This window comes from Myotis nattereri (assembly GCF_964212035.1).
Source record: "Myotis nattereri genome assembly, chromosome: 1".
Classification (NCBI taxonomy): domain Eukaryota; kingdom Metazoa; phylum Chordata; class Mammalia; order Chiroptera; family Vespertilionidae; genus Myotis; species Myotis nattereri.
This window is the reverse complement of record NC_138075.1, coordinates 2,260,786-2,287,360: the sequence shown is the minus strand read 5'-3', so window position 1 is coordinate 2,287,360 and position 26,575 is coordinate 2,260,786. Positions and strand designations below refer to the sequence as shown.

General features: G+C 62.7%; 2 protein-coding genes across 21 annotated transcripts in view; one reads left to right on the top strand and one right to left on the bottom strand.

Annotated features, from left to right (window-relative positions):
* Nucleotides 1-21,514, top strand: part of KLC1 (kinesin light chain 1) — a 52,365-nt gene extending 30,851 nt beyond the window's left edge. Inside the window, exons 8-17 of one of the 19 annotated variants that reach the window (XM_081085816.1) lie at nucleotides 9-182; nucleotides 286-385; nucleotides 1,531-1,580; nucleotides 1,652-1,719; nucleotides 2,689-2,797; nucleotides 4,818-4,928; nucleotides 11,002-11,132; nucleotides 15,606-15,672; nucleotides 21,057-21,111; nucleotides 21,263-21,514. In XM_081085816.1, coding sequence (XP_080941942.1) covers nucleotides 9-182; nucleotides 286-385; nucleotides 1,531-1,580; nucleotides 1,652-1,719; nucleotides 2,689-2,797; nucleotides 4,818-4,928; nucleotides 11,002-11,132; nucleotides 15,606-15,672; nucleotides 21,057-21,074 — 828 coding nt within the window. In that variant the 3' untranslated portion in view covers nucleotides 21,075-21,111; nucleotides 21,263-21,514. Of the gene's footprint in view, nucleotides 1-8; nucleotides 183-285; nucleotides 386-1,530; nucleotides 1,581-1,651; nucleotides 1,720-2,688; nucleotides 2,798-4,793; nucleotides 4,956-9,164; nucleotides 9,216-9,768; nucleotides 10,297-11,001; nucleotides 11,133-15,605; nucleotides 15,673-21,056; nucleotides 21,112-21,262 lie in introns of those variants that run through there. The other 18 variants (XM_081085812.1, XM_081085813.1, XM_081085801.1 and 15 more) reach the window with 18 other exon arrangements.
* On the bottom strand, nucleotides 18,574-26,542 carry XRCC3 (X-ray repair cross complementing 3). 2 transcript variants are annotated; one of them, XM_081085960.1, is made up of 10 exons: nucleotides 26,515-26,542; nucleotides 26,312-26,366; nucleotides 24,097-24,159; nucleotides 23,737-23,986; nucleotides 22,735-22,872; nucleotides 22,212-22,424; nucleotides 21,750-21,904; nucleotides 20,230-20,448; nucleotides 20,103-20,140; nucleotides 18,574-19,781 (listed from the first exon to the last, which is right to left on the bottom strand). In XM_081085960.1, the coding sequence occupies exons 4-10, from the start codon at nucleotides 23,789-23,791 to the stop codon at nucleotides 19,505-19,507; spliced, it is 1,095 nt and encodes a 364-aa protein (XP_080942086.1). In that variant the 5' UTR covers nucleotides 23,792-23,986; nucleotides 24,097-24,159; nucleotides 26,312-26,366; nucleotides 26,515-26,542; the 3' UTR covers nucleotides 18,574-19,504. The 2 variants fall into 2 exon arrangements, with proteins under 2 accessions (XP_080942086.1, XP_080942087.1); XM_081085961.1 differs by lacking the exons at nucleotides 26,312-26,366; nucleotides 26,515-26,542 and having other exon boundaries at nucleotides 23,737-24,159.
* Nucleotides 26,543-26,575: the final 33 nt, after the last annotated feature.

Below are 26,575 nucleotides of genomic sequence, written 5' to 3'. Positions count from 1 at the left end.
GTTCTCAGGTTTTGGGGAAGGACCACCCGGACGTGGCCAAGCAGTTGAATAACTTGGCCCTGCTGTGCCAGAACCAGGGCAAGTACGAGGAGGTGGAGTATTACTACCAGCGGGCCCTCGAGATCTACCAGACCAAGCTGGGGCCCGACGACCCCAACGTGGCCAAGACCAAGAACAACCTGGTAGGTGGGCAGGGCCACGGGCAGCAGGGCGCGTCCTGGTGGAACTGTCCCGAGGAGCGCGCTCACTCGCGGGAGGACGCTGAACACCTCGTCTCCTTTCAAGGCCTCCTGCTACCTGAAGCAAGGGAAGTTCAAGCAAGCGGAGACCCTGTACAAAGAGATCCTCACGCGTGCGCACGAGCGGGAGTTCGGCTCTGTGGACGGTAAGGGTGCCCTCCTTTCTGCGCAGATGCTGCTGCGGCTGCCTGGCAGTCCCAATGCCAGCCCGCAGTGGTACACCCGCGTCGTCACAGGAGTTTCAAGATGCAGCTGACCTGAGTGTTAGAAATGACTTTCCAGACCGCGCTCAGAGGAGGGGCGGGCACAGCTGGGTGCTTGTGGCACGTTTGTTCATCTCCAGTGACACGGTGGACACACGCGTGCTCACTGGCATCTCTCACCTCCGTGGGGTGATGGCCACCTGCCTCCGCTTTTCACGCTGTCCTCTCCAGAGTCCATGCCTGTTTCAGGCACAGCCCAGATGCACCAACTCTAGAAAACCTCCCTGGAGTCATTCATGCTTTCTAGAATGTTCTTACCGTGCTGGCGGGGACCTGCCAAAGTGCACATTCTCCACCGGCCCAGGCCTGGCCGTCACACCCTCGGCATCGGAGGTGCTCAGGGCCCAGTTCTGGAGGGAAAGCTGTCAGGGTTCCAGTGGCTCAGGAGGCCATGGGGACACGGGGCACTTACTTCCCTTCGCTAGGCGTTCACTGATGTTTGGAAGGAGGACGGGTGCTGCTTGTTGTCGGACTCTTGTTCACTGCGCGGTTGCTCACATTTAAAACTCCGAGGGCTGTGTGCAGATTCCAGCGTTAAGTTTCATGATGGCCCTCGCTGGTGTGGCTCAGTGGGTAGAGCCTCAGCCTGCGGACTGAAGGGTCCTGGGTTCACTTCCGATCAAGGGCACATGCCCAGGTTGTGTGCTCGATCCCCAGTGGGGGGCGTGCTAGAGGCAGCCAATCAGTGAGTCTTTCTCTCCCTGTCTGAAATCAATAAAAAATATATAAAAAAAGAAAAGTTTCATGATTGGAACCCTCATGGGAGTTGGGTTTGCTGACGCCCTCAGGTCTGGTACGTTTCCTCCTGCACCTTCTGTCCCCGCGCCGCCCGAGCCGGCCACCTCCTGCGAGCGCGTGTGGTCCTGCCCTCCAGTCTGTCCTCCGTGGGGACGGCGCCCGTCCACGCGGGAGAAGTCACCCCTAAGCAGGACCCTAGAACAGCAGGAGCCTTGCAGTCCCTGGAACGTGGCCCCTTCTCAGGGGGCTCGGTCAGCCTCCGCTGACGGTGTGTTGTTTTTCTCCCTCAGACGAGAACAAGCCCATCTGGATGCACGCGGAGGAGAGAGAGGAGTGCAAAGTGAGTTCCGCCCGGGGCCCCGCGGGCTCGGTGCTGTGGAGCTTCACTTACCACCTCCTCTTCTCCTGCAGGGGAAGCAGAAGGACGGGCCCGCGTTTGGAGAGTACGGCGGCTGGTACAAGGCCTGCAAGGTGGACAGGTGTGTCTGCTTCCCTGCAAACAACAGCTGTGGACGGGCTGCTGGGCCTGAGAGAGCCGCTGGCCGGGGTCACGAGTGGGCAGCGTTCTCACGGGTGTGGGGCCCCGCCATCCGGGTGAAACACGGCTCTGCACTCGCGCTGCTGTGTCCAAGGCTGCCGACCTCATGGCAGCAGGAGAGGGCCCAGGGGACACGGGAAGGCGGCCGCAGAGCAGGGGCCAGCAGCCCTGCAGGGACGTCTCATCTTGGAGACCCTAAGCCGTGGCCCCCTCTCCTCGCTGCCTTGGCCTCCGTGTCTGCAGAGGGCAGTGTGAGCGCCCGCACGGCCCTGTGAGCCGGTGCCTGTGCCTCCCACACCAGGCCTCGGGCCTGCTTCCTCCCGACTGGACCCCCTCCCGCTCTCCTGTCTGCTCGCTAACTCCTCCTCTAAGACTCAGTTTCCCAGTCATCTAGTTCGGGAAGTCTCTGCCCCCTGGCCCGGTTCCCCGTGGCACGGACAGATGTGCTGGGGGCGGGGGGCTCTCCGACACGGGCGCAGCTGCTTCATGCGTCCGCTGACGGGCCGTCGCACCAAATGAACGGCCGTGGCTGGGCCTGGAAGGCTGCTGGGCACAGTGCCGAGCACAGTCCCTGCTGGCTCTGCCCCGTCACACAGCGCTCATCCCCGGTGGTGAGGGGTGGCTCCCCCTGCCTCCCTCCGCGCCCTCTCGCTGCCTGGTGATGTGCTCCTGCCGGGAAGCGTGGTGGTCAGACAGCCCGCGCAGACTCTGGCAGTGGCCAAGGTCCGAGCCGCCCAGCAGCTCTGGGAGGCGGGAGCTGGAGGGAGAAGAGCTGCTGGTCCCCTCGCATGGGAAACGGGCCATGGCGCCCGAGAGCTATTTCTCACCAACACCAGCCCTCAGATCCGGCGCTGGCGGCCGCGGCCGCTCGGAAGCATGCTAACAACTCAGCACGTGTGCTCTCTTCCAGCCCAACCGTCACCACGACGTTAAAGAACCTCGGGGCGCTCTACAGGCGCCAGGGCAAGTTCGAAGCTGCAGAGACCCTGGAGGAAGCCGCCATGCGGTCACGCAAGCAGGTGGGTCAGCCCCTCTCTCCAACGCGCCTTACTGAGATCTTGACTTAGAGATAGAAAGTTCGTAGTATATTAATTTTACAAATAAGATGATATTGTTTAAATACTGTACGTCTGACCCAGAAACACGAGTAGCAGAAGAGAACCCCGGTCGATCCAGTTCTCCAGAATTGGAATGGGCGCCCAGAGCGGGGACAGCGTGTGCACACGTGTCTGATGGGTCTAGTGCCCAGGGCGTGTGAAGACAAGGCCACGGGGCATGGGGCGCAGAGCACCTGCTGGGCCCGCACGCCCGTGAAGGTGCCCGTCTGTAGTCGGTAGGGAACGCACTTTAAAGCCACACGCGCTACTTCACACCCAGCGGGGTGGCTGCGATGAACAGAACGGGAAGACAGTAACTGGCACCGTGTGTGCTGCTGGGCTGTGACCGGGGCCGCCACACAGAAAGCACCGCGTGAGCCAGGACCCCCTTCTCGGCGCACCCGGCAGCTGAACGCAGGCCCGCGGCCCAGGTGCCGGGCCAGGTGCCGCAGGTCCTTGTCGGCAGGTCCGCTCTGGAGAGGCGCTGTGGGCGCGAAGCAGCGGGGCCTCCGGGGAGGACGCAGCGCTGGGTCCTGTGAGCCTCTGGCCGCGCTGGCGGCCGCTGACCCGCCGAAGCCGTGTCCTGTGTGCTTTCTGTTCACAGACACCTACGTGGTTGGATTGGTGATGCGTTAGCACCAGTTCAGGGCCCAGCACCGGCTCAGGCCTGCGGGAGGCCCACCCGCACAGGCGTCGCTCCATCTGTGTGCGGCACACCAGCCTCGGGCACCTAGGGACCCTGGGCGCGCCGCAGCGGGGCGGGGCTGTTCAGGCAGCGAGCGTCCAGCAAATGGACAGAATGCGGAGAACGCGGACTGAGTAACGGACGGAGCAGGGCACTGTTCACAGCGCAAGGAGTGTCGCCTTGGCGCCTGGCGGGCCGTGCACACCGGGTGGCGGGTGCCTGCGAGAGCACTGGGGTGTGGGTTTGGGGTTACAGGGGAGTTCTGGCAAGCGGGTGAGCACACAGCGCACAGTGTGGCCCCTCCTGCCGCTGGGCTGTCCCGTCATCCAGGCCTAGGGACACCATGTCCACGGGGGCGTCGCACGAGGTTCTGAGCTGTAGAGAGGTCGGAGGACTGAGGCGCTCTCCTTCACCAGCTGAGAGCAGTGATGCCCCTCACAGCTTGCACAGGAGGTGCAGGGCACGGAGGCCAGTCTCCTGGGTGAGCAGCACTTGTAGTGGCTGTGGTTGGGCCGGGCCTCCCGAGGAGGAGGGCCCATCGGCACAGGCGAGCGCTCCACGAGCCGCCGGGTGGTGCCATGCGGAACCAGAGGCATGTTGCCCGCAGTCATGGGGCCCTGACGCGCACAGGAAGCGCTGTTGTGTGTTAATCCGCCACATGCTATTACAGACGTGTGAAGTGGCCTGAAGGAGCAGCAGTGCCTGCTGCTCAGCACTTGGCAGATGGAGCGTCTGCTCTGGACGTGCCTTTGTAGTTAGTGGCTGGTCTTCGGTGTCACACTGAGAACACAGTCATCCGTGCGTTTCCAGCAGGTGCTGCCTGGGAGGCGTGCACGCCAGGGAGCTAGTGGGGACGCTAGACACGACATTCCCGTCCCACCACCACACTTCCAAACAGGAGCACGGGGAGGGTCCAGCCGGGACCATCACTGCCTTGTCCCTGGGTGTGCCGCCCGTGCCTCCCCTCCCCGCCCACCATCGGGCCTGTGGGGAAGCCGTCCCAGTGAGGGCACCAGGGCCCTTCCTGCCGGACCCCAGCCAGCGCCACTCGCTGCCTCAGCCTGTGACTTGGTGGGAGGTGAACGGGCTCAGGGCAGGCACCCCTGCAGGGCACGTCCCAGGACACGTGGTCGCTCCCTGGGGTTCAGAGCCTGTGTTTTCTGGGGCGTTTATGTTTGGAAAACCCTAATCAGCTTACGTGCTAACAGGTGAACCCTCCCGCCTGACTCGCAGGGTCTTGACAATGTTCACAAACAGAGAGTGGCCGAGGTGCTGGGCGACCCCGAGGGCTCGGAGAAGCGCCGGAGCCGGGAGAGCCTGACCGTGGACACGGTCAAGTACGAGAGCGGCCCTGACGGAGGGGAGGAAGTGAGTATGGGCGTAGAGTGGAGCGGGGTAAGTACAGCGCGCGGCCCCGCCCCCGCCCCCTCCTGTAGGCTCTGCTTCCCTCCACTCCAGCCGCAGCTCCGCTTCTGTAAGTCCTGTCTCCTGCTAGCCCTGAGCCCGTGCCTCCTGGAAGTGCCGTTTTCGCTCCATGAAAGCTGTTGGCCTAACTTCCAGCGCCTAAATGCTGATTGAGTGTCCTGGTTGTTTAAAGCACAGTCCATAATCCGGTTTTACTTTAATCATAGGAAGCGTGCAGATGACTAACTCGCTTGTTAACTTACCTCTTCCCCGCTAACTCCAGCGCCCCTCATTTATGGCCCGGCCGCCGTAGGCCTGGTGGGAATTACTGTACAGGCCTGGGACGGGCTGATGTTCCCGGCAGAACTTGTCTAGGGAAGGGGCAGGGCAGGGGCAGGAAGGTTCGGTGGCCACGCATCGTGTCCCACCGTGGTCCTGAGCGCCCTTCACGACTCCCTGCCACCGTTTTTCGGGTCCAGAACCCGGGCCTGTGTTGGAGACATGTCAGCCCCTGGTGGCTCTGCCGGTGGCCTCCCTCGTGGTGGCCCGTGGGTGGGGCCGGTGCAGGGAGCCGTCAGGGAGTCAGAGCTGGCAGCTTGGGGTTCGCTGTATCGGGAGGAGTGGCTGCAGGTGAGCCTTGCCGCCCAGGTGCGCTGATTTTTCGAAGCCGCAGTAGTGCACCCTCAGCTGCCACCGCAGATGTTTTGCTGAGAAGTTTTGGCTTTCTCGTCTGTGTTTTAAATCTGTGTTATTCTTTGGGATTTCCTGTAGCTGCAGCACTTTGGTAAAGTTGAGCCTTTGAAATGTTCTGTACAGATTGTTATTGGCCACAATTACAGGGAGAACATCCGGGCCGTCGGTCCGCAGCTTCCTGGCTTTGGTTTTTTCTGTGCCAGGACAACCAATCAGCATCTGCTGTGATCACTCACGCCCTTGGGCGCAGTCCCTGCTCGCCCTCAGGCCTGCTGTGTGCGCCCCCCTCCCGGTACTCTCTTGCTCTCCTCCGCATGCGTCTGAGGGCGGGGCCTTTGCTAGTCGCCGCCGCACCCGTGCAGGTGCTAATGCTCTTGACGTTCGGCAGGAGCGTCTCCTGAGACAGTATTTCTAGGTCAGCCTGTCTGAAATCGTGATGACACAGCTGTTGCTGACTGTCTTCAAGGCCGAGACTCGGGGGAGGGCTGCCTTCTCCCGTGCACGTCCCCCGTTTCACGTTTCCCTCCTCACTTGGCATGCGCTGTCCCTGGGGGTGCTCAACCCGGGGCTTGGACACCTTCATGGTGGACTTTCTGGCCCTGGTGGCTCTGCATCTCTGACAGCCTGTCCCGGGCACTTGCAGAGAGGCCGGGCCGGAACGGAGGAGCCTGGGTCTTAGCGCCTGGGGCAGCGCAGGAGCCCTCTTCCCGAGTGGCGAGTAGGGAAAGCAGCAGAGGGGCAGTGACCGCCCAGCTTAATGAGGCGGCTGTGCCGCCTGGGCTCACCGCTGGTCACCGAGGCCACCACTTAGACTCGGCCTGTCGCCTCACGGGACGGCCTGGGCGCCCAGGCTGGCTTCCTCAAAGCTCTAAGGTTCCAAGGAGGGAATGCTGAGCTCTCTCAAAATTTGACAAGTTTATTTCTTTATTTTTTAAAATATATTTTTATTGATTTTTTACAGAGAGGAAGGGAGAGGGATAGTGAGTTAAAAATATCAATCAGCTGCTTCTTGCACCACCCCCTACTGGGGTTGGAGCCCAAAACCAAGTACATGCCCTTGACCAGAATCGAACCCGGGACCCTTCAGTCCTCAGCCCGAGGCTCTATCCACTGAGCCAAACCAGTTAGCAAGCATGCGGCCCGCCGGCGGCGAGTTTGGCATGCTGGGGTTAGGGTGACAGACGTTATTTGTAAAGCATACGTCTATTGAGAAGAGTCAATAAGGCAGCAGGCACACGCAGAGGTTTGAGGTCAGCTGCGTTGAGGTATAATTGCTCGCAACCAAAGGAGCCCGTCCTGAGGTCACGTGTGATGCAATGGTCACCTGCAGCCATGCTCCGCCTCCTGCAGGGAGAATGGCGGCTCAGGCTGTCTGTGGGCGGGGGCCCCGGCCGCGGTGAGAACCGCCCCCTGTGGCTCCGACAGGCCTGGCCTGTTCTCTGCTCGACTCAGTCGTCCTGAGGACTGTGACCCAGGCCTGGTGAGGAAGTGCCATCGAGGCTTCACTTTGCATCGGGCTTCTCATTAGATTCTAGTTTCAGAAGAATGTCAGTGCTCTCTGCAGCCGCCCCACAGGGCGGAGCGAGTGCTGTGGGCAGGTCCAGGAGCGGCCACAGCTCCTCCAGTTGCAGCCAATTCCATCGACAGGCAGGGTTGCTCTCAGCGCCAGAAACAGCCTTAGAACAGGGCAGCAAGTCAGGTCAGGGTCCTGCCTGGGGGTCCTGGGCATCTGGGCCAGCACAGAACTGGGCACAGGCTGTTAGAGCACAGAGCTGGGCACAGGCTGTTAGAGATGAGAGGAGGAAGGACTGGCCCCAGCCAGAACCCCATGTGAGGGTTGGGCAGGGGCTTGGCCCTAGGGGACCTGCTCTCCCCAGCAGGCCTGGAGCCATCCTGGTCGGTCTGTGAGGGGAAGCTGCTCCCGCCCTCTCCTCTGCAAGTGCCGGGCTGAACGGAGGTCCCCGTCAGGGCACCTCTGAGGGCGTCCTCCTTGATGGTCCTGCTAAGCACACAGATGTGGCTGCAAAGGAACCTTTAGGGGTGAAATTGGACTCCCTTGGCCCCCGTTCATGTGGCCTCGTGTTGGCTGATAGGCACGTGTGTGTCCGGACACTGGGAGCCCCAGGCCTGGTGGCGGAGGCCCCACGTCAGCCTTCCCTCTGCACTGTCCCTGCTGTTGGCGGGGCCAGTTCTCTGCCGGTCCTTCAGGAGCAGCCCCCTCTCTTCCCGCGCTGCTCCCGCGTGGTGTTTCTGAAAGCTTCAGTACACTACGCTCTTACCCAGGGTTACTGGGGAATTGGGTGCACTGTGACCTAGAAATAGGTTAGCCTGGTCGGTCGCTCAGTTGGTTAGAGAATTGCCCCAATACACCCAGGTTGCAGGTTCGATTCCCAGTCAGGGCACATACAAAAAGCAACCAGTGAATGCATAAACAAGTGGAGCAATAGATCGATGTTTCTCTCTCTCTCCCTCTCTTCCTCCCTCTCTCTAAAATCAACCAATCAATATATTTTTAAAAAGAGATTAATATTCATTTTAAAACTAGAGGCCCGGTGCATGAAATTTGTGCACTGGGGGAGGGAGGGGTGGTTCCCTCAGCCCAGCCTGCACCCTCTTGCAGTCCAGCCCTCGGGAGATGTCCGACTGATGGCTTAGGCCTGCTCCCGCCACCACCGCTGTGCTCGCCAGCCATGAGCCTGGCTACTGGCTGAGTGGGCTCCCCTTGTGGGAGCACACTGACCACCAGGGGGCAGGTCCTGTGTTGAGCGTCTGCCCCCTGGTGGTCAGTGCATGTCATAGTGACCAGTCGTTCCGTTGTTCGGTCACTTTGCATATTAGCCTTTTATTATAAAGGATTTGTGTGGAATATATTTTTAAAAATTGAAGAACACTAAATCACCTGAAACCCTTACAGAGATCCCGGCTGTGCGAGCCAGTGGGCAGAGCTCCCGCTGTGGAGGGCTGGGCCTGCCACGGAGCAGGAGCTGTTCCAGCGGCAGGTGCAGGGGCCCACCGCCCCAGCCCTTTTAAAGAAACGTGTCTTTATTGTTGAAAGTGTTACACATGCCCTTTCCCTCCCCCACCCTTTCCACACCATTGTCTGCCCATGAGCCATGTGTGTATGCATATACGTTCATGGGCTAATCTCTTCACATACCTCCGTCTGATGCATGCTCCTGGAGCCCAGCTGGTTCTCACAGGGTATAAGGGGGTGAGCACAAGTGGTGGGCAGACCACTGTCCAGCCCCAGCCCCAGGGCACCATGCTGCCCCAGCCCAGTGCCAGCCTGTGGCCAGGACGGAGGGGCGGGGAGGGCTGAGAGTCCGGGGGGAGGTCTCCCCGCTGCTGGGGTCCGGCACTGAGCTTTGATGTGAAGGCGCATGTGCTGTTGATGGAGTTACGTTACGTTTTACCGCCTTCTGCTGAAGAGCAGCAGGAGCTCATGTTTTCTTGTCCTCCCAGCGCTCATGGGGAGTTGGTAACAAGTTTTATTTTTCCATTTTAAAGATGAGAAAAATGAAGCTCGGGCTGGTTAAATGACTTGCTCAGCGTCCCATGGTGAGTCAGAACGGCTGGGGCTTCGGTGCCAGACGGCCAGGTCTCTCCGCAGGCCCAGGATGGCTGCTGCCCGTGGGAATTGATTCTAGAAAGTACTTTACTGGGGTTGTCAGTGCATGTTCAGAAGGTGCCGCAGACCTCAAGCCTCTGCGAGGTTCGTGTTCTTAAGAGAAGGCCCTCCCTCCCTCGGGGGAGCGCTCACAGCGCAGGAGGGTTTCAGGGAGTAGAGCCGCCACGGCCTCCGCAGCCTCTCTTGGCCTCTCGGTGTTGCCCCTGCAGAGCCTCCTTCCTGACCTCTTGGCGGCGCCTTTTTATTTTTATAGCAAGTCAGGGAGGTCCTGGGAGGGCGCACCCAGGCCCTGGGAGCACTGGCTTCCCCCGTGCACGGGCGTCAGGCCCAGCCCTGCTCACACGGGGCCGCCGGCTGGCCGGCCGCAGGCAGTCCGAAGCCCCCAGTGCCCGCTCTGTGACCTAGAAATACTGCGAGCCGGTGGGCGGCGTGCGGGGCCTCCCTCCCGAGTTTCACCTGCTCTCTCTCGTTTCTGTCTGACAGGCCTAGCTGCCTTGTGACTCTGTCTCCTGCATGACGGGCGGCACCTCCAGCTCCCCCGCTGCCGCGGCTGTTAGCGACCCTAGGATTCTTGTCCGCGCTCCACCTTGTGACGGGCATTCCTCTCGGTGCTGCTGTCCTTTGGGGGGTCCCTCTCTGTATACACGTAGCTTTGCTGGATATGTACTGAGTAATAGAAACTGTATCAATAAAACCACGTACTGTGTAACATATGAGCTTAAAACTTCAGAGCCAGTAGCTGTCACTTTGCTGGAAGGTAGTTAGAAGTGTCCGCAGGCGTGACTGCCGTGGTGGCCGGTGGCCGTGGCCGCTGACTCGCTCAGCTGTGAGTAGGGCATGTGCTCCCAGGTCCTCAGACGGCGCCCCTCGCCGGGCCTGGCTCCCCGGCTCCCGCCCCAGTAGCAGCGCTGTGTAGTCTGTGGAAATTGGGCAGTTCTGCTTCTCTCTACTAATCTGTGTTGGTGACTGTGTACCTGTCTTTCTAACTTCTAATAAACTCACTGCAACTGACTGTGTCTCCGTGTCTGTCTGCTCAGAGTGTGTCCCCTCCCCTGGACGCAGCCTCGCGTAGCGTCCTGGGGGCGCGGCTGCTGGCCCTTCCGCTGCGGTTCCTCCGGGAATAAAGTCTGTGCCCTCGCTCTCCTGCTCTGTTCCCCACACTCCCCGCGGGTCCTGGGCAGGGTCTGCGTGGCTAGGACGGCAGCGGCCCTGCTGCTCCACACGTCCTAGTGTCCAGCTATTCCCATAGAACGAGCGTTTTCCTTCATTTCCAACCACACTTATCATCCACTTGAATAAAACTTAAAACGTACTGAGGAAACAGTACTTCTAAGTGTTACATCGTGACAGCGTCTGAAGGAGGTTGTCTCGGCTGGTGTCTCCTCCGGCCTGCTGCTCACTGCGGGGTTGGAGCTCAAGCCGTGTGGCCTTCCCCAAGACTTCGTCATCTTTTGTTTCAGTTCCTGTGGGAATGTTATTTTGTTTGAGCTTCTTCATGTTCAAAAGTTTCCATGGTCATTAGATACGTTTTAATTACATTTAAAATGGGGAGTTTCTGTTTAAAGTCTACTGACACCCTGGCGAGTGGTCACTTCTGCGGGCCGGGAGTGACGCCCTCCAGTGACAGGGCATGGTCTGGTTCTTGTCCCTCGGCTGTGCCCGGGCGGGGCGGGCGGGGCGGGGACCCCGGCCTCACCGTGTTCCCGTCTCTTTCAGGACGGCACTGGATCGCTGCGGCGCAGCGGCTCCTTTAGCAAGCTGCGGGCCTCCATTAGACGCAGCAGCGAGAAGCTGGTTAGGAAGCTGAAGGGAGGAGGTGCCCGAGAGAGTGAGCCGAGGAACCCCGGGTAACTATCTCCGCGCCCCATGTCCCACCCGTTCAGCGCCGTCTGCTCCCCACCGACCCGGGCGCGGGGCCCGAGTCCCGGCCTCCCAGCGAGGCGGAGAGTCGCTGCGCAGCGTCCTGCCGGAGGCCGTGGCTCACGGCTCACGGGAACGTAGACGTCTCTGTCCCGTGGTCAGGGCCTCACCAGCGACAAGGAGCCTGCACGGTTACGCTGTGCATAGTGGTTTGTCTGCCTGCGTATGGCCACCTTCTAAAGAATTAGCTCCACTTAGATCCTGAAAATCAGTCTCAATCTTGTAAAATCAGAGGCCAGCTCTGCCTGTGAAGCTTCACACGGTGTTAACAGAGGGAGAAGGATGGTTTCAAATAGAAGGATCGCCATGTCAGGGCTTTAGAACGCGAGGCTCCGTGTGTTGAAAAGGGTTCGGTCATGGGTCTTGGGACCTTTGAACCGTGACTTTCGTGGCCAGAGGAGTTGGGTGCCCACGAGGGAGCCGGCGGGGTCTCTGCGGGTCCCTGACCTGAGCGCTGTGTTCGGACGCATTTCCCACAGGAGCACGGTTTTGTCAGCTCTTCCGTGAAACTCACTTTCAAAATGGCACGTACATCTCACTGGTTGATTCTAAGTACAACTCTTTTCTATTTTTTCATCCTCACCTGAGGACATGCTGAGAGAGAAAAGGAGAGAGAACCATCAATGTGAGAGAAACACATCGATCGGGGGCCTTTCGTATGTGCCCCGACCGGGATTGAACATGAACCCCGTGGTATGTGCTCCGACTGGGATTGAAGGTGAACCCCGTGGTATGTGCCCCGACCGGGGGTTGAAGGTGAACCCCGGGTATGTGCTCCGACTGGGGATTGAAGGTGAACCCCATGGTATGTGCTCCGCCCGGGATTGAACATGAACCCTGTGGTATGTGCCCCGACCGGGGGTTGAACATGAACCCCGTGGTATGTGCTCCGACCGGGGATTGAACATGAACCCCGTGGTATGTGCTCCGACCGGGGGTTGAACATGAACCCCGTGGTATGTGCCCCGACTGGGGGTTGAATATGAACCCCGTGGTATGTGCTCCTACCGGGATTGAACCGGCTCCAGCCGCTCTGGTGGTCAGTAAAACCGTTTTGCAGGTGATTCCACTTGAGGGTGTGTGGGTCGGAGCCCTCACGTCTCAGGACTGAGACCAGTTCCTCGGGTGACATTGGCGATAAGGAAGTCAGGTGCCCACTCAGGTGTTTCCTTTGCCTTTTCTTTGCCAGTCCTCACGGGAGGGTGTTTTCCCGTTGACTTTTATCCAGGATGGAAGGGGAGGGGGGAGAGAAACATCAGTGTGAAGAGACCTGGATGGGTTGCCTCTGCACTGCGCCCCGACTGGGATCAACCGAGACCCTGGGTGGGCGCCGGCACTCACCACAGCACGCGCCAGGGCTCCTTTGCGTTCGGAGAGGGGCAGGCTCGCCCGCTCCTTGCTGGCCGGGTCCACCTCAGACCCGTGGCGTCAGCCCGCGCCCGGCCTCTCTGCTGTGGAGGGAGGCGTGTCTTACAGCGTTTGGGGCAAGAGGGGCGAGTTGGTTTTAGGAAGCGGCTGTTGCCCGGCCTCCCCCCGTGTGGTGGAGCCTGAGCCCCATGGGCATCTGGAGAAAACCGCTGGGAAGAGCCTGTGCCGGGGCCACCGGCTCTGAAACGCCCGCTCTGGCCGTGACCGTCCTGCCGACGTGCGGAGCCGGCCGGGCCGCGGGCCTGGGGAGGGGAAGCAGGCTCCGCGTCGCCTTCGGAATGACTGGCTCTTGTTTTAAAGGCTCCGGTGTCCGACTAAGGACAGGTAACTACTGTCTGTGCGTTTTAGAGGAAACACTTTTTCTCATAGCGGATGAGGGTCTAGACCAGAGGTTCTCAACCTTCTGGCCCTTTAAATACAGTTCCTCATGCTGTGACCCAACCATAACATTATTTTCGTGGCTACTTCATCACTGTCATGTGGCTACTGTGATGAATCGTCATGTAAATGTCTGATATGCAGGATGGTCTTAGGCGACCCCTGGGAAAGGGTCATTCGACCGCCAAAGGGGTCGCGACCCACAGGCTGAGAACCGCTGCTCTATGGTGTCCATCCCTGTGCGGAGTGAGCACCCGAGCCGGCGGGCAAGGTGACCTGTGGCAGGTGCTCCCTCGCCCTCGTCTGGGCCCTCGCTGCTCGCTCGAGGGTCTGTGTGCTGAAGCCTTTTCATTGCGAGGCCCAGCCCTGGCCCCTCCCGTGAGAGCCCGTTTCCTTTCTCTTGGCATGTCTTCCTCTTCCCCAGGAGGCCAGAGCGTGAGCACCCGCGTGGTCCCCCCAGCCGGACACACGTGCGTAGACTAACACGCTCCTGTCATGTGCAGTCCTATCTGAGACGACGCCTTAGTGAACGTTTTGAAAAACTAAATGACTTTAGAGACTTCATCCCAGCCCTGGCCAGGTAGCTCAGTTGGTGAGCATGTCATCTGCATACGCCAGGGTTGTGGGCTCGATCCCGGTCAGGGCACATACAAGAAGTTACCAATGCCCTGACCGGTTTGGCTCAGTGGATAGAGCGTCGGCCTGCGGACTCAAAGGTCCCAGGTTCGATTCAGGTCAAGGGCATGTACCTTGGTTGCAGGCACATCCCCAGTGCGGAGTGTGCAGGAGGCAGCTGATCGATGTTTCTCATCGAAGTTTCTAACTCTCTATCTCCCTCTCTTCCTCTCTGTAAAAAAATCAATAAAATATATTAAAAAACAACAAAAACAATAAGAAGTTACCAATGAATGCGTCACTAAGTGGGACAACAAAATCAATGTTTCTCTCTCTCCCTTCCTCGCTCTCTAAAATAATACATTTTTTACAAAAAACTTTATCCCATAAAATCATACATAATCTTTCCAGGTAAGGGTGACAGTAGTAACTGGCCCAGTGGTTTTCAAACTTGAGCATGTGTCAGCGTCTCCTGGGCGTTAGTAACACGCAGTCCTGAGTTTCCGATACAGCGTGCCCCGCCCCCCTTCCCCTTAACCCCCCATCCCCCCAGCAAGGTCCCAGGTTCCCCCCTGGTCATGTGCTGCTGGTCGGACCAGGTTTGCAAAACCGCTGCCCCAGCTGCAGGAGCAGGTGTGCGGCCGGGCGTGGCTGTGAGCTCTGCTGCCCAGGGTCTGAGCACACAGTCGGACGGATCTGCGGTGCCCTCCTCGGTCGGGCAGAACCGAGCAGGAGTCATGTTCTTTTCGTGTCTTGAAGGAACAGGAGCTTGAGGATAAAGGTGGTGTAGCTTTCTTAGAAAACGGCAGTTAATCGGCCAATTAAGTAACAGAATGATTAAAGATTTCAGTTTGATGTTATCCTTTCGGAGTCGTTCCAAGTAGGAAAACATGCACTCAGGACCCTAGCAGGGTGTGTGGGCTCATCGGGTGTCCTTTGGTCCTGGTCGGGACGTTCTGGGAGTTTTACTTGGGGGTAAGCGAGGTCTTTGCTTCGGGTGCAGTTTATCCAGCGAGAGCTTGGTGCCTGCCGAGGGCCAGGCTGTGCACATGGCGCTGTGGCCACGGCCGTGCCTGGGCCTCGGTGCCTGGCCCGCCCTCAGCCTTCACGCTTGTGCTGCAGGGCGTTCAGGCTCCGAGTGGCAGGGCCTGTTGCAGACGCAGTATGACCCCTCGCTCGGTTCCTTTAGCTCTAAAGCGACGGTGACTTTCTGGTGGCCGGCAGCTGTGAGGCGGCAAGCCGTTACAGTGGCCACGCTTGTCTGTGACTTGGTTCAGGTTGTAGGCGATGGTTGTTTTATCAAGTAGTTTAAGGTGTCGAGGGGAGAAAATTATATGTGTGAGTCGCTTCCTTTAAACGTAAAGTCATGAAATTTGTTACATATTTTGATTTATAAGCAGAGAAATAGCATTAAAGCTTATTTTACTAATGAAGAAAGTTGTTTTTACTATAAAAAGCACAGAGTACAGAGTATTACGTGCTCCCACCAGTGGGTTTCGAGTGTGTCACTTGGACATGGTCACGTAGAGTGATGAGTCTCAGCGAGTCACCGTGGTTCCTTCCTGAGACCCAGCTGGGGGGCCTGGGGACCCCCATGGGGAGTTGGCCAGCTGCTGGGAGCACCTCGGCTGCAGCGGGAGCAGGTCTTAAAACGTGTAACTACAGCGACACGGGAGGTGACGTGTGGTATCATTGTCGTGTAACTACAGCGACACAAGGTGACGGTTGATGATGTGTAACTACAGCGACACGGGAGGTGACGTGTGGTATTGTAAGACAGCTGTTTTTGCTGAGGAGATACAGAGAAACTCCTTTTTCTTAGCAGTAAATACAATGAGGCCTGGGACATTGGTGGTAAGATTGGGTGGGCGTCCCTGTCCCGGTGAGGGGCCCGGCCTTGGAGGGGCGGCTTGCTGGTCCTGCTCCTGGCTGACCTGTGTGTGACGTCTGTCCTTGCATGTCCGCTGTCCTGGCTGCAGCATGAAGCGAGCCCGCTCTCTGAATGTCCTAAACGTGGGTGACAAGGCCGCTGAAGACCATTTCCAAGTAAGGAGCCCTGCCCTGACTCCCAGACCAGGTGGCGGGCGGCCGCAGGGCCTCGCGAGCTGGGTCAGACAGACGGACAGGCGCCACATGAGCATTGATTGGGCCGGGTTATGGGAATGTCACGTCGTCAGCATTCTCGGTACATTAATCAGTGGCCTTGAGAAATGGTCCGGTCGGCCTGACTGAAATGAAACGTTCTGACGGAGTGGTGTCTGCATGTGGCCTGTCATTCCTGAACGTGTCCTGCTCACTTGTGTGACTTTAGCCTGCATGGCCAGTGGTCCAGTTCAGCTGTCACTGGCGTGAGGAACTGACACGCTGTCCTCGCACTGGACCTGTGAGCCTGTCACCTTCACATTGAAAACTCTTCGCACCCTGTTCTCTGTCATTTTTGTGAATGTCCGGTGACTGTGGGTGCAGCCAGGCCTGGGCCCTGGGCCCACCTTGTCTGTCGGGTGCCGGGCAGCCGGACTCCTCTCAGGACCTTGGACCCGGCCGCACCGCTCCCTGGGGTGCGTCGCCGGCTTTCCCGTTCCCTGCAGCATCTGGGACTGTCTGGGCCGCGCTCCCTGGCAGGGAGAGGCCTCTGCTGGAAGCTCCGGGCGGGGCAGGGTGCAGGGCCCGCAGTGGACACGCCTTGCCCCCGCGTCTGGGGGTGGCACCTGATCGTGAGCACCAGGCCTCGCGTGACGTGGAGTCTGAGTGAGGCCGCTGGGCCGGCGCCGTGCTGGTTGAGTGTAATTTTCCCATTTGTTTTTCATGCAGGAACGAAATAATTGTCTAGCAGATGCGAGAGCTCTGAGTGCCAGCCACACTGACCTGGCGCACTGCCGGCCGGGCCGGGGCCGAGCTAGATAAGCCGAGCCCGCCCGCCAGGCCCCTGCCCACGCTGCCCGGCAGGGAGGCCGCTCGCTTCCTTGGCGAGGTGGCGACCCACCACCCACGGAGGCTTGTCCAAACTCTGTTACGTGGTCTGCAGTCCCGGTGACCGAGCGCTGCCGGAGCATGACCGTGAGACCGGCCTGGCGGGCCAGGCACAGTCCGGCCAGCAGCGGTGTCACCACGGACTCGCTGCTTCTCACGGACACGCACTTTCTGCATGGCCCCGGCTAGTTTAAATTCAGACTTGTTGATGCAGTACTTAGTGGGCTGTAAACGGAGCGTCTGGAACCTTCAAGTCCATCTTTGGAGAATAAGCATCTAATGACCCGTAACGCCTGGAGCGTAGTGGGGGCCAGCGGGGGAGGGTCCCTCAGGTGCCAGGTCCCACCCTGCCCACCTTTTGGAGCCCTGGCCGCACCCCAGGCTCCCACATTTTCTGTTTAAAAAGCTCTTCTTTTTGGTTGCGTAACAGGGTGGGTTTTGACAGAACATTTTCAGATCAACCCTCAGGCACTGCTCCTCACAGGGCTCTGAGCTCAGCCAGTAGGTGAAGGAAGTGCTAACCCTATGACAGGTAGTTCCAGGTGAGAAATCTGGGCGCACGTCCACGCCGGGGCCAGCGCTCCCTTCAGCCAGGCCTGACCCACCGGGCGTCCGTCCGCTTGAGGACCATGTATGTTAGTGCCGGGCACAGGGGTTCCCTGCGGCCTTTTCCACGTGGACAGCGCTGGGCTGACTCCGAGCTGCCTGGTTCTGGCGTCGTCAGCTGAGTGGGACGTGGGCTGGAGGCAGCGGCACGGGGGTCACAGGGGGGCTGTCAATTCCTTTCAGTCCCTGCGATTACAGGCTGTTGGTGACAGTGCGCCTTGCTCCCTGCGGGCCGGCCTCCTAGTTCCCGGGTGCCTGTGCTACCCACACTGTCCCGGCCCGTCCCGGCAGCCGCCGCCCTTGGCCACCTGCTTTTAGGCTCCATTCGGTGTGCAGGTTCTGATGGGCCAGGTCCCTGTCTGCACGCACACGCCGTGGGCCGAGAAACCTGGAGGAGCAGGGCCCTGGCCTGCGGCCGCGGCTCCATGCGAGGCGCAGCAGCATCGCCAGGTGCCGTCCCCTTTCCTCCGCTCCGTGTGGCTGGCTTCTCCCACAAGCAGCCCGGCCCCTGGGACCCAGGGCCCCTGGTGACAGGTCCCTCAGAGCAGCTCCCAGGAGAATGGACCGGGACTCCCGTGCTGGGGCCCATCTGCAGGACCCCTTCCTGAGCCTGGCCGCTCCCCGCCCGGCCCCCTTGGGTTGTGGTGCCTTCGCAGGTGGAGGGTGGGGTGAGAGGACGGACGGAGGCCCTTGTGCCAGCTCCATGCCCAGGGCCCGTGCACCTCCTTCAGGCCTGCTGTCCGCATCTTCCCCTTCTCGGAGCAAGCCGTGTGCCAGGCGGCCCTGTGTGTTCCCGGGGGCCATTCCCCACGGTTCCTGCCCGAGTCCTGCAGGCACACACGGAGGCCCCACCCCACAAGCACCTGAACCAGAGGTGGAGGGCGTGGGGAGCAGGCCTCCTGACCCTGCGGCCTTCACAAGGGGAGGGGTGCAGGCAGTTCTGTCCTGGAGTTAAAGAGCCCCGGGGATGTCATGTGACTGGGACTCAGTGCGAGCACTACGGACCTGCATGTCAGGCAGGACCCGCCTCGCCGTGTAGCGTGTTCTTGGGCCACACGGTGAGGGCTGCCTTGGGACATGCTCATATGCACACTTGGCAGTGGGTCACGTGCAGACCACCCTGTCCCAAGGGAGCCCCACCCCAGGGAGAATGTGGTCCCCAGCGTGGGGCTGACCTCGGGGTGGGGTGCAGGTCTGAGGATGCGGGGGTGCTGAGGCCCAGGGGGCAGGCAGGCGCTCCTTAGGTCTGTGCTGGGTGGGCAGCCCTGGCCAGGGGGTCGGGGGGGGGCAGGTCACCCCGGGATCGAGCGCTGGGTCGTGGGACATTCGTTCTGGGGCTGTAGCTGTTTCTGTTGTGACTTGACTAGAACACCGTTTGCAATTGTTTGTATTTCATTATAAAAATAAAGCTTCGCTCCCGCTGTGCGGCCCCGCACCTCTGTGGAAAGGTCTCCTCATGCGGGCGCCTTCCCTTCCATGCCCGCCCCCGCCTCACGGGACATGCAGGGAACGTGATGACATTTACAGTGGGTCATCCTGCCACAGAGAGGTGCCCAAACAGCGCAGTCCCATTCCAGGGTGGCTGCTCCCTCGCCCCCCAGAGCCGGCAGCGGCCGGGGTTGGGATGCTGGGGGGGGGGGGGGCAGGACCCCGGCTGTTCGGTGCCCCCTTTCTCAGGAGGTACAGGCGCCGCCTCCAGGGCGGGGGGCTGGGGAGCGGGAGTGAGGGTCACTCACTCAGAGCCTGTCTGGCCAAGAGCGAGTCACAGGGACAGGCCCAGGGCCCAGCTGTGCCCACTCACACGCCGGCAGCACGAGGCGCCAGGGCAGGGAGCGGGCGAGGTGGAGGCACACTCAGCTCTGCCCTGATGGAGGCCATGCCTTTGGACCGGGCAGCCACGCCCCCTGGGCCCTGCGTCCCACCACCAGCTGGTCAGACTTGCACCCAGAGGGGCAGGACCTGTGCTGACGGGGGGTGTGGGGGGAAGAGGGGGTGCTTTCATGGGAAGCAAGGCCCCTGCGACGGCGACGGCGATGAGCTGGGCGTCTGTGGTCCTGTCTGGCCCACCTGCACCCGGGACGGGCGGGGCCTGCCTCCAAGGGAGTCTCCTGTGCCCAGATGGGCTTTCCTGGCAGATGGGCCGACCCAGTAGGGGCTGGTGGCAGACAACACTAAAGTAAAAGACCCTTCAAACCCCCGCTGGGAACGGGGCAGCCTGTGGCGGCGGGCACTGCTCCTCGTGGCCCTGCAGTGGGTGGTGCTCCTGGGGGGGAAGGTGCTGCCCCAGGGGCCCGGGCTGACCTCAGGAGGGCTGACCCGGAGCCGGTGCCCCTGGGAGGCCGAGGCGGCGGCTCTCCTGGTCAGCAGGACTGGGTCCCGGCGTCCCTCGCACGCCCTCGGCGCTGACTGTGTAGCAGCAGGAGGAGGGAGGCAGGTGGGGGGCGAAGACCACCCTCAGGGTGCGGCCTGGGCGGCCCCGCGGGGCTTCCTCGGGGCGCTGCCGGTCGGCCACCAGCCTCATGAGCAGCTGGTTGGACCAGGTGATGCCGAGGGCCGGGGCCAGGCGCTCCCCCGGGGCTCTGAGGCAGAGACGGGCCAGGGTCACTCACAGAACCAGGTGGCCCCGCCCACAGCCCCCGTGCCCCTGGCCCCGCCCACAGCCCCGTGCCCCTGGCCCCGCCCACAGCCCCGTGCCCCTGCCCATGGCCCCGCCCACAGCCCCGCGCCCCTGCCCCCGCCCACAGCCCCGTGCCCCTGCCCCTGCCCACAGCCCCGTGCCCCGCCCACAGCCCCGTGCCCCTGCCCATGGCCCCGCCCACAGCCCCGTGCCCCTGCCCCTGCCCCCGCCCACAGCCCCGTGCCCCGCCCACAGCCCCGTGCCCCTGCCCCTGGCCACTCACCCAGGCGCTGTGTCCTGTTCCTCCACGGCCTCCGTCACCTGGGAGGGGGGTGAGGGTCAGTGGCAGAGCACCCCTCGTGGAAGGAGGGAGGGCGCGGAGGGGGGGGAGGGGGGGGGGGCGGGCCCACCTGGTTGACACAGAGCACGGGGCTCCGGAAGGTGCAGCTCAGTCTGCGCAGCGCGGCCCCCAGCGCCTGCAGAGCCCGGGCCCTGCGCGCTGAGGCCGAGGCCGGCCCGCCGAACTCGCAGCGGAACGGGGCCGCCACCGAGTCGATGACCACCAGGCGCACCATCCCCCGCGACAGCAGCAGGGGCACCTTCCTCCGCACACACTCCAGCAGCGCGTCCTGGAAGGGGGTGGGGGGCCGTCACCGCCCGTCCCCCACCTGGTGCTGAGGCCCCTCACCCCTCTGTCCTGCTCCCCACATTCTTGTGGGCGTGACCCTCCCTCGCTGGCCTTGCGCCTGTGCTGACCACCGGGCCCTGGCCCGTCCTGGGGCAGCTGGGCCTGCTGAGGCTGCCGGGACCGTGCCCTGTCACTTGGGCCGGGGTGGCCCTGAGCCTGGCAGAGGCGGAGGGGGCAACAGGCCTGGGTTGGGTCTCCTCACCCAGCCCTGCCTAGGACGAGGGGACCTGGGCCACGCCCAGGCTGCACACTGGGGCCCGGGCCCGGCCAGGATGGGGCTGCCAGTGCCTTGAGCTGGCCCTGCCCACCCTTCAGGCCGTGTGCTCCCAGCAGCCAGCCTGGTGCGCGGGGGCCAAGTTGGCTGGGCTCCGGGGCAGGGCAAGGTGACCTCAGGCTGCCCCTTGGGTCACTTTGCCTGCCAGCGGGACTCAGGCCCAGTGCTGGGCCGCCAAGCCCCGCCCCCCTCAGACTCTTCAGAGCCGTGGGTGGTCCTGGCCCTGCCGGTGGTCCTGGCCCTGACTGCGGCCTGGCGGCTGTGCTTGTCTGCAGGGCGCCCCCGGAGACTGACAGCGGAGGCAGCGGGGTCGAGGATGGCAGCACTAACGTGAGTCCCGAGTCCTGGGGCAGCACTGGCACGGGGAGGGCGCCCGGGAGGCCTCCAGACAGACACCCGGCCAGAGGGTGGAGGCCTGCTCCCCCCACAGCTGGTTCAGAGCCATCGGGCGCCCGCCCCTGACCCGCAGCTTCTCTTGCAGTGAGCACACCTCCGAGACCGCCAAGGGCCAGGCACGCTGCTGGCGAGGCAGAGCTGCCCTGTGACAGCCCGCACCGTCGCCGCGGCTGGAGGGCCCTGGAGCTGGGAGCCTGTGGCATGGACCTCCTGTCCCTGTCCTGTGCCCGGCGCCGTCACACTAACCGCCACCCTGCTCGGCCCATCCCTTCCCCTCACTGTGTGATAATGTATTTTATTGTAAATTTTTTAAAATATTAAAAGTTTATATGCCTGATTCCTGACGTGAAGTTAAAGAACTTCAATTCTTACAGCAGGAAGCCAGGCCGCTGGAGAGCCACCCCCCTCCCGCCCCTCCGCCCCAGCCCCTCCACCAAACCATGACCCGGTCACCACACTGCCTTCCCGCCCCCCCGCAAGTCCGCAGCGTGGCCAGGCGGTTGGCGATCGAGGGGCGGGTCCAGGCGGGTGCCTTCCCCTCAGACCGGGGCTGGGGGCCGGCAGACACTCACCACGTCGGCGACGTGCTCGATGAAGATGTGGTCGCCAAAGTTTATCTTCTCCACCACGTCGCCCGGAGCATCTGTCCGCAGACGCCGCTGCTGCGCGATGAGCTGCTGCAGGCGCCTGTCAGGGAACGCGTCCTCCGTGCACACGTACACGGCCCCTGTGGAGCCACGGCGCCCGTGGGCCTGCAGGTTGGGGTGTGACCACCGCCAGGAAAGGGGTGGCACCTGTGGGCCAGCCCACAGCCCAGGGGACTTCCTGCTGCCGGGACCTCTGGGTCCCCGTGGGGCAGGGCTGGCCACTCTTCCCAGAGGCATCCACAGCCAATGAAGAGAAACAACCGCAGGAGCCAGGCCCTGGTCCCAACCGCGATGGGCAGCGGCCAACAGAGCCGGCCGCAGAGCAAGGGCACCCGCCCCCCCCCCCCGCCCCCCCCCCCCGTCCCTCCACCACAGGGCGGCACTCACCCGCCTCCAGGCCTCCCAGCCGCTGCGGGAGCTGCACGGCCAGGCAGAGCTGCAGCGCCAGCTGGGTCTTCCCCACCGAGCTGCGGCCGGCCAGCTCGGTGATGCCGCCCAGGGGTAGGCCGCCATGGAGCAGCCTGTCCAGCACCGGGCAGCCCAGGCTCAGGCGCTGGTGCTGCTCGGGGAAGCGCCTCTTCTGCTGGTGCAGGTCCAGGGCTGGGGGGAATGCCGCGTCAGGAGGGGGCAGGCGCCAGAAGGCCAGGTGCCACAGCCAGGAGGCCCCTCCCAGCAGTGCTGCTCCGGCCCCCTCGGCCGTGCCCCTTCCCGTCTGGCCCAAGCAGTGACCCACGGAGCGACCCACAGGGCAAGGGCCCCAAAGCCCTATGGCCCCCAGGCATCTGGTCCCAGCGCTGCCCACGCCCTACAGTCACTTCTCACTGAGTCCCTGCCCATGGCCCAGCCTGGAGCTGAGCGGCAGACGGGGAGGAGGCCCAGGGCCTTGGCAGAGCACACCTGCGCTGCCCACCTGTGCAGAGGCTGCCCCCCCGCAGGTGCAAGCAGACCGTCCTCAGCAGGTGCTGCACGTCGGGGCCCGAGAGGCCGGTCAGCCGCTGCAGGTCTGGTCCAGAAAAGTGCAAAACCTCCTGCGTGGACTTCAGTTTGGCTGAAATTATACAGAATAAGCCACAGGACAAGGTCAGACGACAACAAGGCAGCAGGGACTTGGGGTGCCATCTCCAACTCGGGGGGGGGGCCCCGCGGGCAGGGGCCAGATCCATCTTCTCCCCAGCGATGGCATCCCTGGGCGGAGTGAGGACACAGGACAAGGAAGGAGGGGCCTGGGGCGACCCCCTCAGCTGCAGCAGCCAAGCCAGAAGGGTGGGAGGTGGGGGTTGGGGGTGCAGGGCCTCTCCCCTGTCCTTCCTGCCGGCCAGCAGGGGCGGAGCGCCCAGGAAGGCGGGATTCCGAGGAATGCAGGGCATGGGAAAAGGAGGCAACGACCAACTACTAACGTTGGGGGAAACGAGACGGTCACCCCCACCCCCGCCCCCACCCCCACCCCCGCCCCCACCTCCACCCCCGCCCCCACCCCCACCCCCACCCCCACCCCCGCAAAGGCCGCTATGTCCCCCTTCACACCCGAGCGGGCATGGCCCAGTGTGTTCCAACCGGGGGCCGCGGGCGCCAGGAGCTCTGCGAAGCGGCCGCCACAGGCACAGGCAGAGCATGCGCCCGGGTTCAGAGCCCGGGTTACAGGCAGGCGCCCCGTGGCGGGTGCCTGCGTCGTTGCTTAGACAACGTGCATGAACTACTTGGATGAAAAGAAACTTTTAAAACGTGCTTTCAGTCCCACAACGGAAAAGCCCGCCTACGCTGCCCAGCATCCGTGCAGGGTCCAGGGCGGCCCGCGGTCCAGGGCGGCCCGGGGAGGGGGCGGCGGGGAGGGACTCGGGCCGTGGTGCCTGCTTCACAGAAAGTCCGCAGACGTGTCCGTGCGTACACTGTACACGCACGTCAGGAAGCCTACCTTTCCTCGCTGCGGCGATAATTCTGGGATTCAGGTCCAACTGATCCAAATCCATGTCTTCAGGGCGCTGACCACAAAGACGAACAGTTTCCCAGGGACGCGGATTCTAGGCGCTGGCGTCCATCAGACCGCCTAGCGGCCCTTCGCGACAGGTCAGCCAGCCCCCGGGTTGGAGACGGCACTCGGCAGGGACCCCACAGGGCAAGGCTACGGCAACACCTGTCGGAGCCGCCATCTGGTAACGGAAACCCTGGCACGGAAGAAACGCCCGATTTCCTGTCACCAGAGCACCCGCTGTCCTGGCCCCGCCCCACCTCCCCGGGCGAGGACCACGTGCAGACCCACGCGCACTGGGCTCACTCAAGTGAAGTGTCTTTTGTATCCTCCGCCTTAATTTCCCTTGAACGCGTTTCCATGGGGAACCTGCAGAGAGCGGGAAAGTGTTTGGGATCTTGCAGGATGCTCGGGGCGGGTGGGTGTGGAGCCTGCGTGACCACCAGGCTGTCTCTGCGGAGAACAGGGCGGCTGTGCCCCGGGCGGGCCTCCCAGGGCCTGAGCACTAGCCGCACAGGGACAGGAGCCCAGCCCGCTGGCTGCCACTCAGCCAGGGTCACCCTCAAGCCACTGTCTCCTCACGGCCCCCCAAAGCAGCAGGGTGCGGGACACCAGGCCTGCAGCACTGGGGCCAGGGCCAGCGTCGCTGTCCACCAGGAGGCCCGTGCTCTGGCTGAGGGGACGGCCACAGCCTAGGGTGCCACGCCCACTGGGACATGGCTGTTCTCCACACTCGCACATCCGGTCAGGGAGACACAGGTCTGGCGCTGGGGCGGGTCCTCATGCCCAGGACGTGCTAGGTGAGTTCGGGCCCAGCACGGCTGTGCAGATGGCCCTGGCCCCTGGGAGGCAGCTGAGGGCTGGGCTCCAGCTGGCACCGGGCTCCGAGCCCCAGGGGTTCAGGCCAGCAGGCGGGTTCCACATTCTGCCTGGCGCAGGGGGCATTGGGCAGGGGTGGGCTGTCTGGGCAGGGCTGACAGTAAACACACAGAGGTGCCCCCTCTTCCTGGCCGCCCTGCAGATTGGAGCAGAGGGTGGCTCCCCCGCGGGAGGGCGGTCACTGCACGCAGGGCCTGTACCAGCTGCGATGGGGATTCTGATGAGCCTGAAGCTGGTGCGGTTAGATTTCTGAGGACCACAAAGGACGTGCGGTGTCCTCACCTGGCTGGGCAGGGAGACCATCTCCAGAATCCTGGAGCCCGAGGACAGGACAGGCGGGAAGAGTGACCACCCCAAGCACCGCCTCCAGGGCCAGAGCACCTGGACACAACACCGTTTGCTTTCAACTTTCACCTCCGGAGAACGTGCCGGCTCTTCCCCGGCCTCGGGGACGCCCCTGGGACGCCCTGGGCGGAGGGCACAGTGACAGGCCAGGCTGGGGGCTGTGCCGCAGGGACGAGTGGCCTGGTGAGGGAGGCTCTGGCTGAGAGCACCTGAGGCCGGTGCGGACAGGGCCGGGGAAGCTGGTAGAGGCTGCGCCTCCAGGAGGAAAACAAAACTTGGATTCCTACCAGGCCCCCGGAAGCTGTGCCCACTGACAGGCACCTACAGTACCAGACACTGGACGGCCAGCCCCGGGCACAGGATCTGCACAGGAGCTACCCCAGGCAGGACAGACGGGGCAGCTTCCCGGGGCAGCTGAGTGCAGCTACTTAGGGGACCAGTTAACAGACACGCGCTGAGCGAGCATGAAGGAGCTACAGGGAAAGCAACGTGTAGCTGAGGATCAAACAGGAGGCATTCAGGAAACCGGTTCCCGCCTGGAGCTTCCCTGGGGGCGTCCTGTGTCTTCGGGGCTCTCAGGGCGCAGGCCTGGGTCCCGCACCAACACCCCACACTGGGTGGAGAGCTCAGAGCTGCAGACGGGACTCCTGCCTCGGGCAGCAGGACTCCGGTTTCAAGGGCCTGAACTTGACTTGTGATACAGAACTAAAGGTAGGAGCATAAAGACCTTCCAACACTAGCATCGCAGGAACTGGTCTGTTGCTCCAGGGACTGTTCTAAGCCCCTGATGCGAAGGGCCCTCGCGCACACCTGCAGCAGCGCTGCTGCCCGCTCCCTGCTGCCGACCGAGAGCGGACCCGCGGTGGCGTCAGCCTTGGACCAGTATTAGCCGGACCCCAGCCTACATGGCCTCCTGCTAACCCAGCGGGCAGTGCCCGCTCTGCAAACCTAGGCACCCCGAGGCCGACCTGCTTAGGGGCCCAGCCCCGTCGGGGCAGCCCACTCGAGACTGGGCATCGTTCCCACCCCCCTCCCCCCCAGCGAGGGCTCTCAGGGTCCACGGTGGCCACCCCTCCCCCACGCTGGGGCCCCTGGGCCTCCTCCTCCTTGAGCACTGCCCCTTCCCCCGTGACCCCCGACCCGGGCGTCCACAGGGCCCTCCCGATGGCCCCGCCTCCCCACCGCGCACCTGTTCTTCCCACTGTGCACCCCCTCGCCGTGGTTGTCCACCCACCACCCTTGACCCCACGCCGTCTCTACCTCTAAAGCACCCCCACTTCACGCGGTCCGGGCTCACCTCTCACCCCACGAGTCCTGGACAGGGGCTGGCGCTGCGCCGCCTCCTCCAGACCCTGCGGGTGGCAACCCCAGCATCAGCCTCCTCCCCGCGCACCGGCCCCGGGTCGCCTCCCACAGCCAGGACCTGTGCCCCGACTGCCCCTCCGCCGCCGCCTGGCCTCCACCCGCGGCGCCCCGGCCCCGCAGGACAGCAGCTCCCACCTCGCGCGCGCGATCCACCATTCGTGCTGGCCCGCCCCTCGCAGCCTCCTCTTCCAATGAG

What these genes read in the sequence shown, in the direction of transcription:
- XRCC3 (XM_081085960.1), bottom strand. Translation starts at nt 23,791, where the DNA reads ATGGATTTGGATCAGTTGGACCTGAATCCCAGAATTATCGCCGCAGCG. An exon ending in TATCGCCGCAGCGAGGAAAG is followed by an intron (nt 22,873 to 23,736) that starts GTAGGCTTCCTG and finishes GTATAATTTCAG; the next exon opens with CCAAACTGAAGTCCACGCAG. An exon ending in TCGAGCACGTCGCCGACGTG is followed by an intron (nt 20,449 to 21,749) that starts GTGAGTGTCTGC and finishes ACCCCCTTCCAG; the next exon opens with GACGCGCTGCTGGAGTGTGT.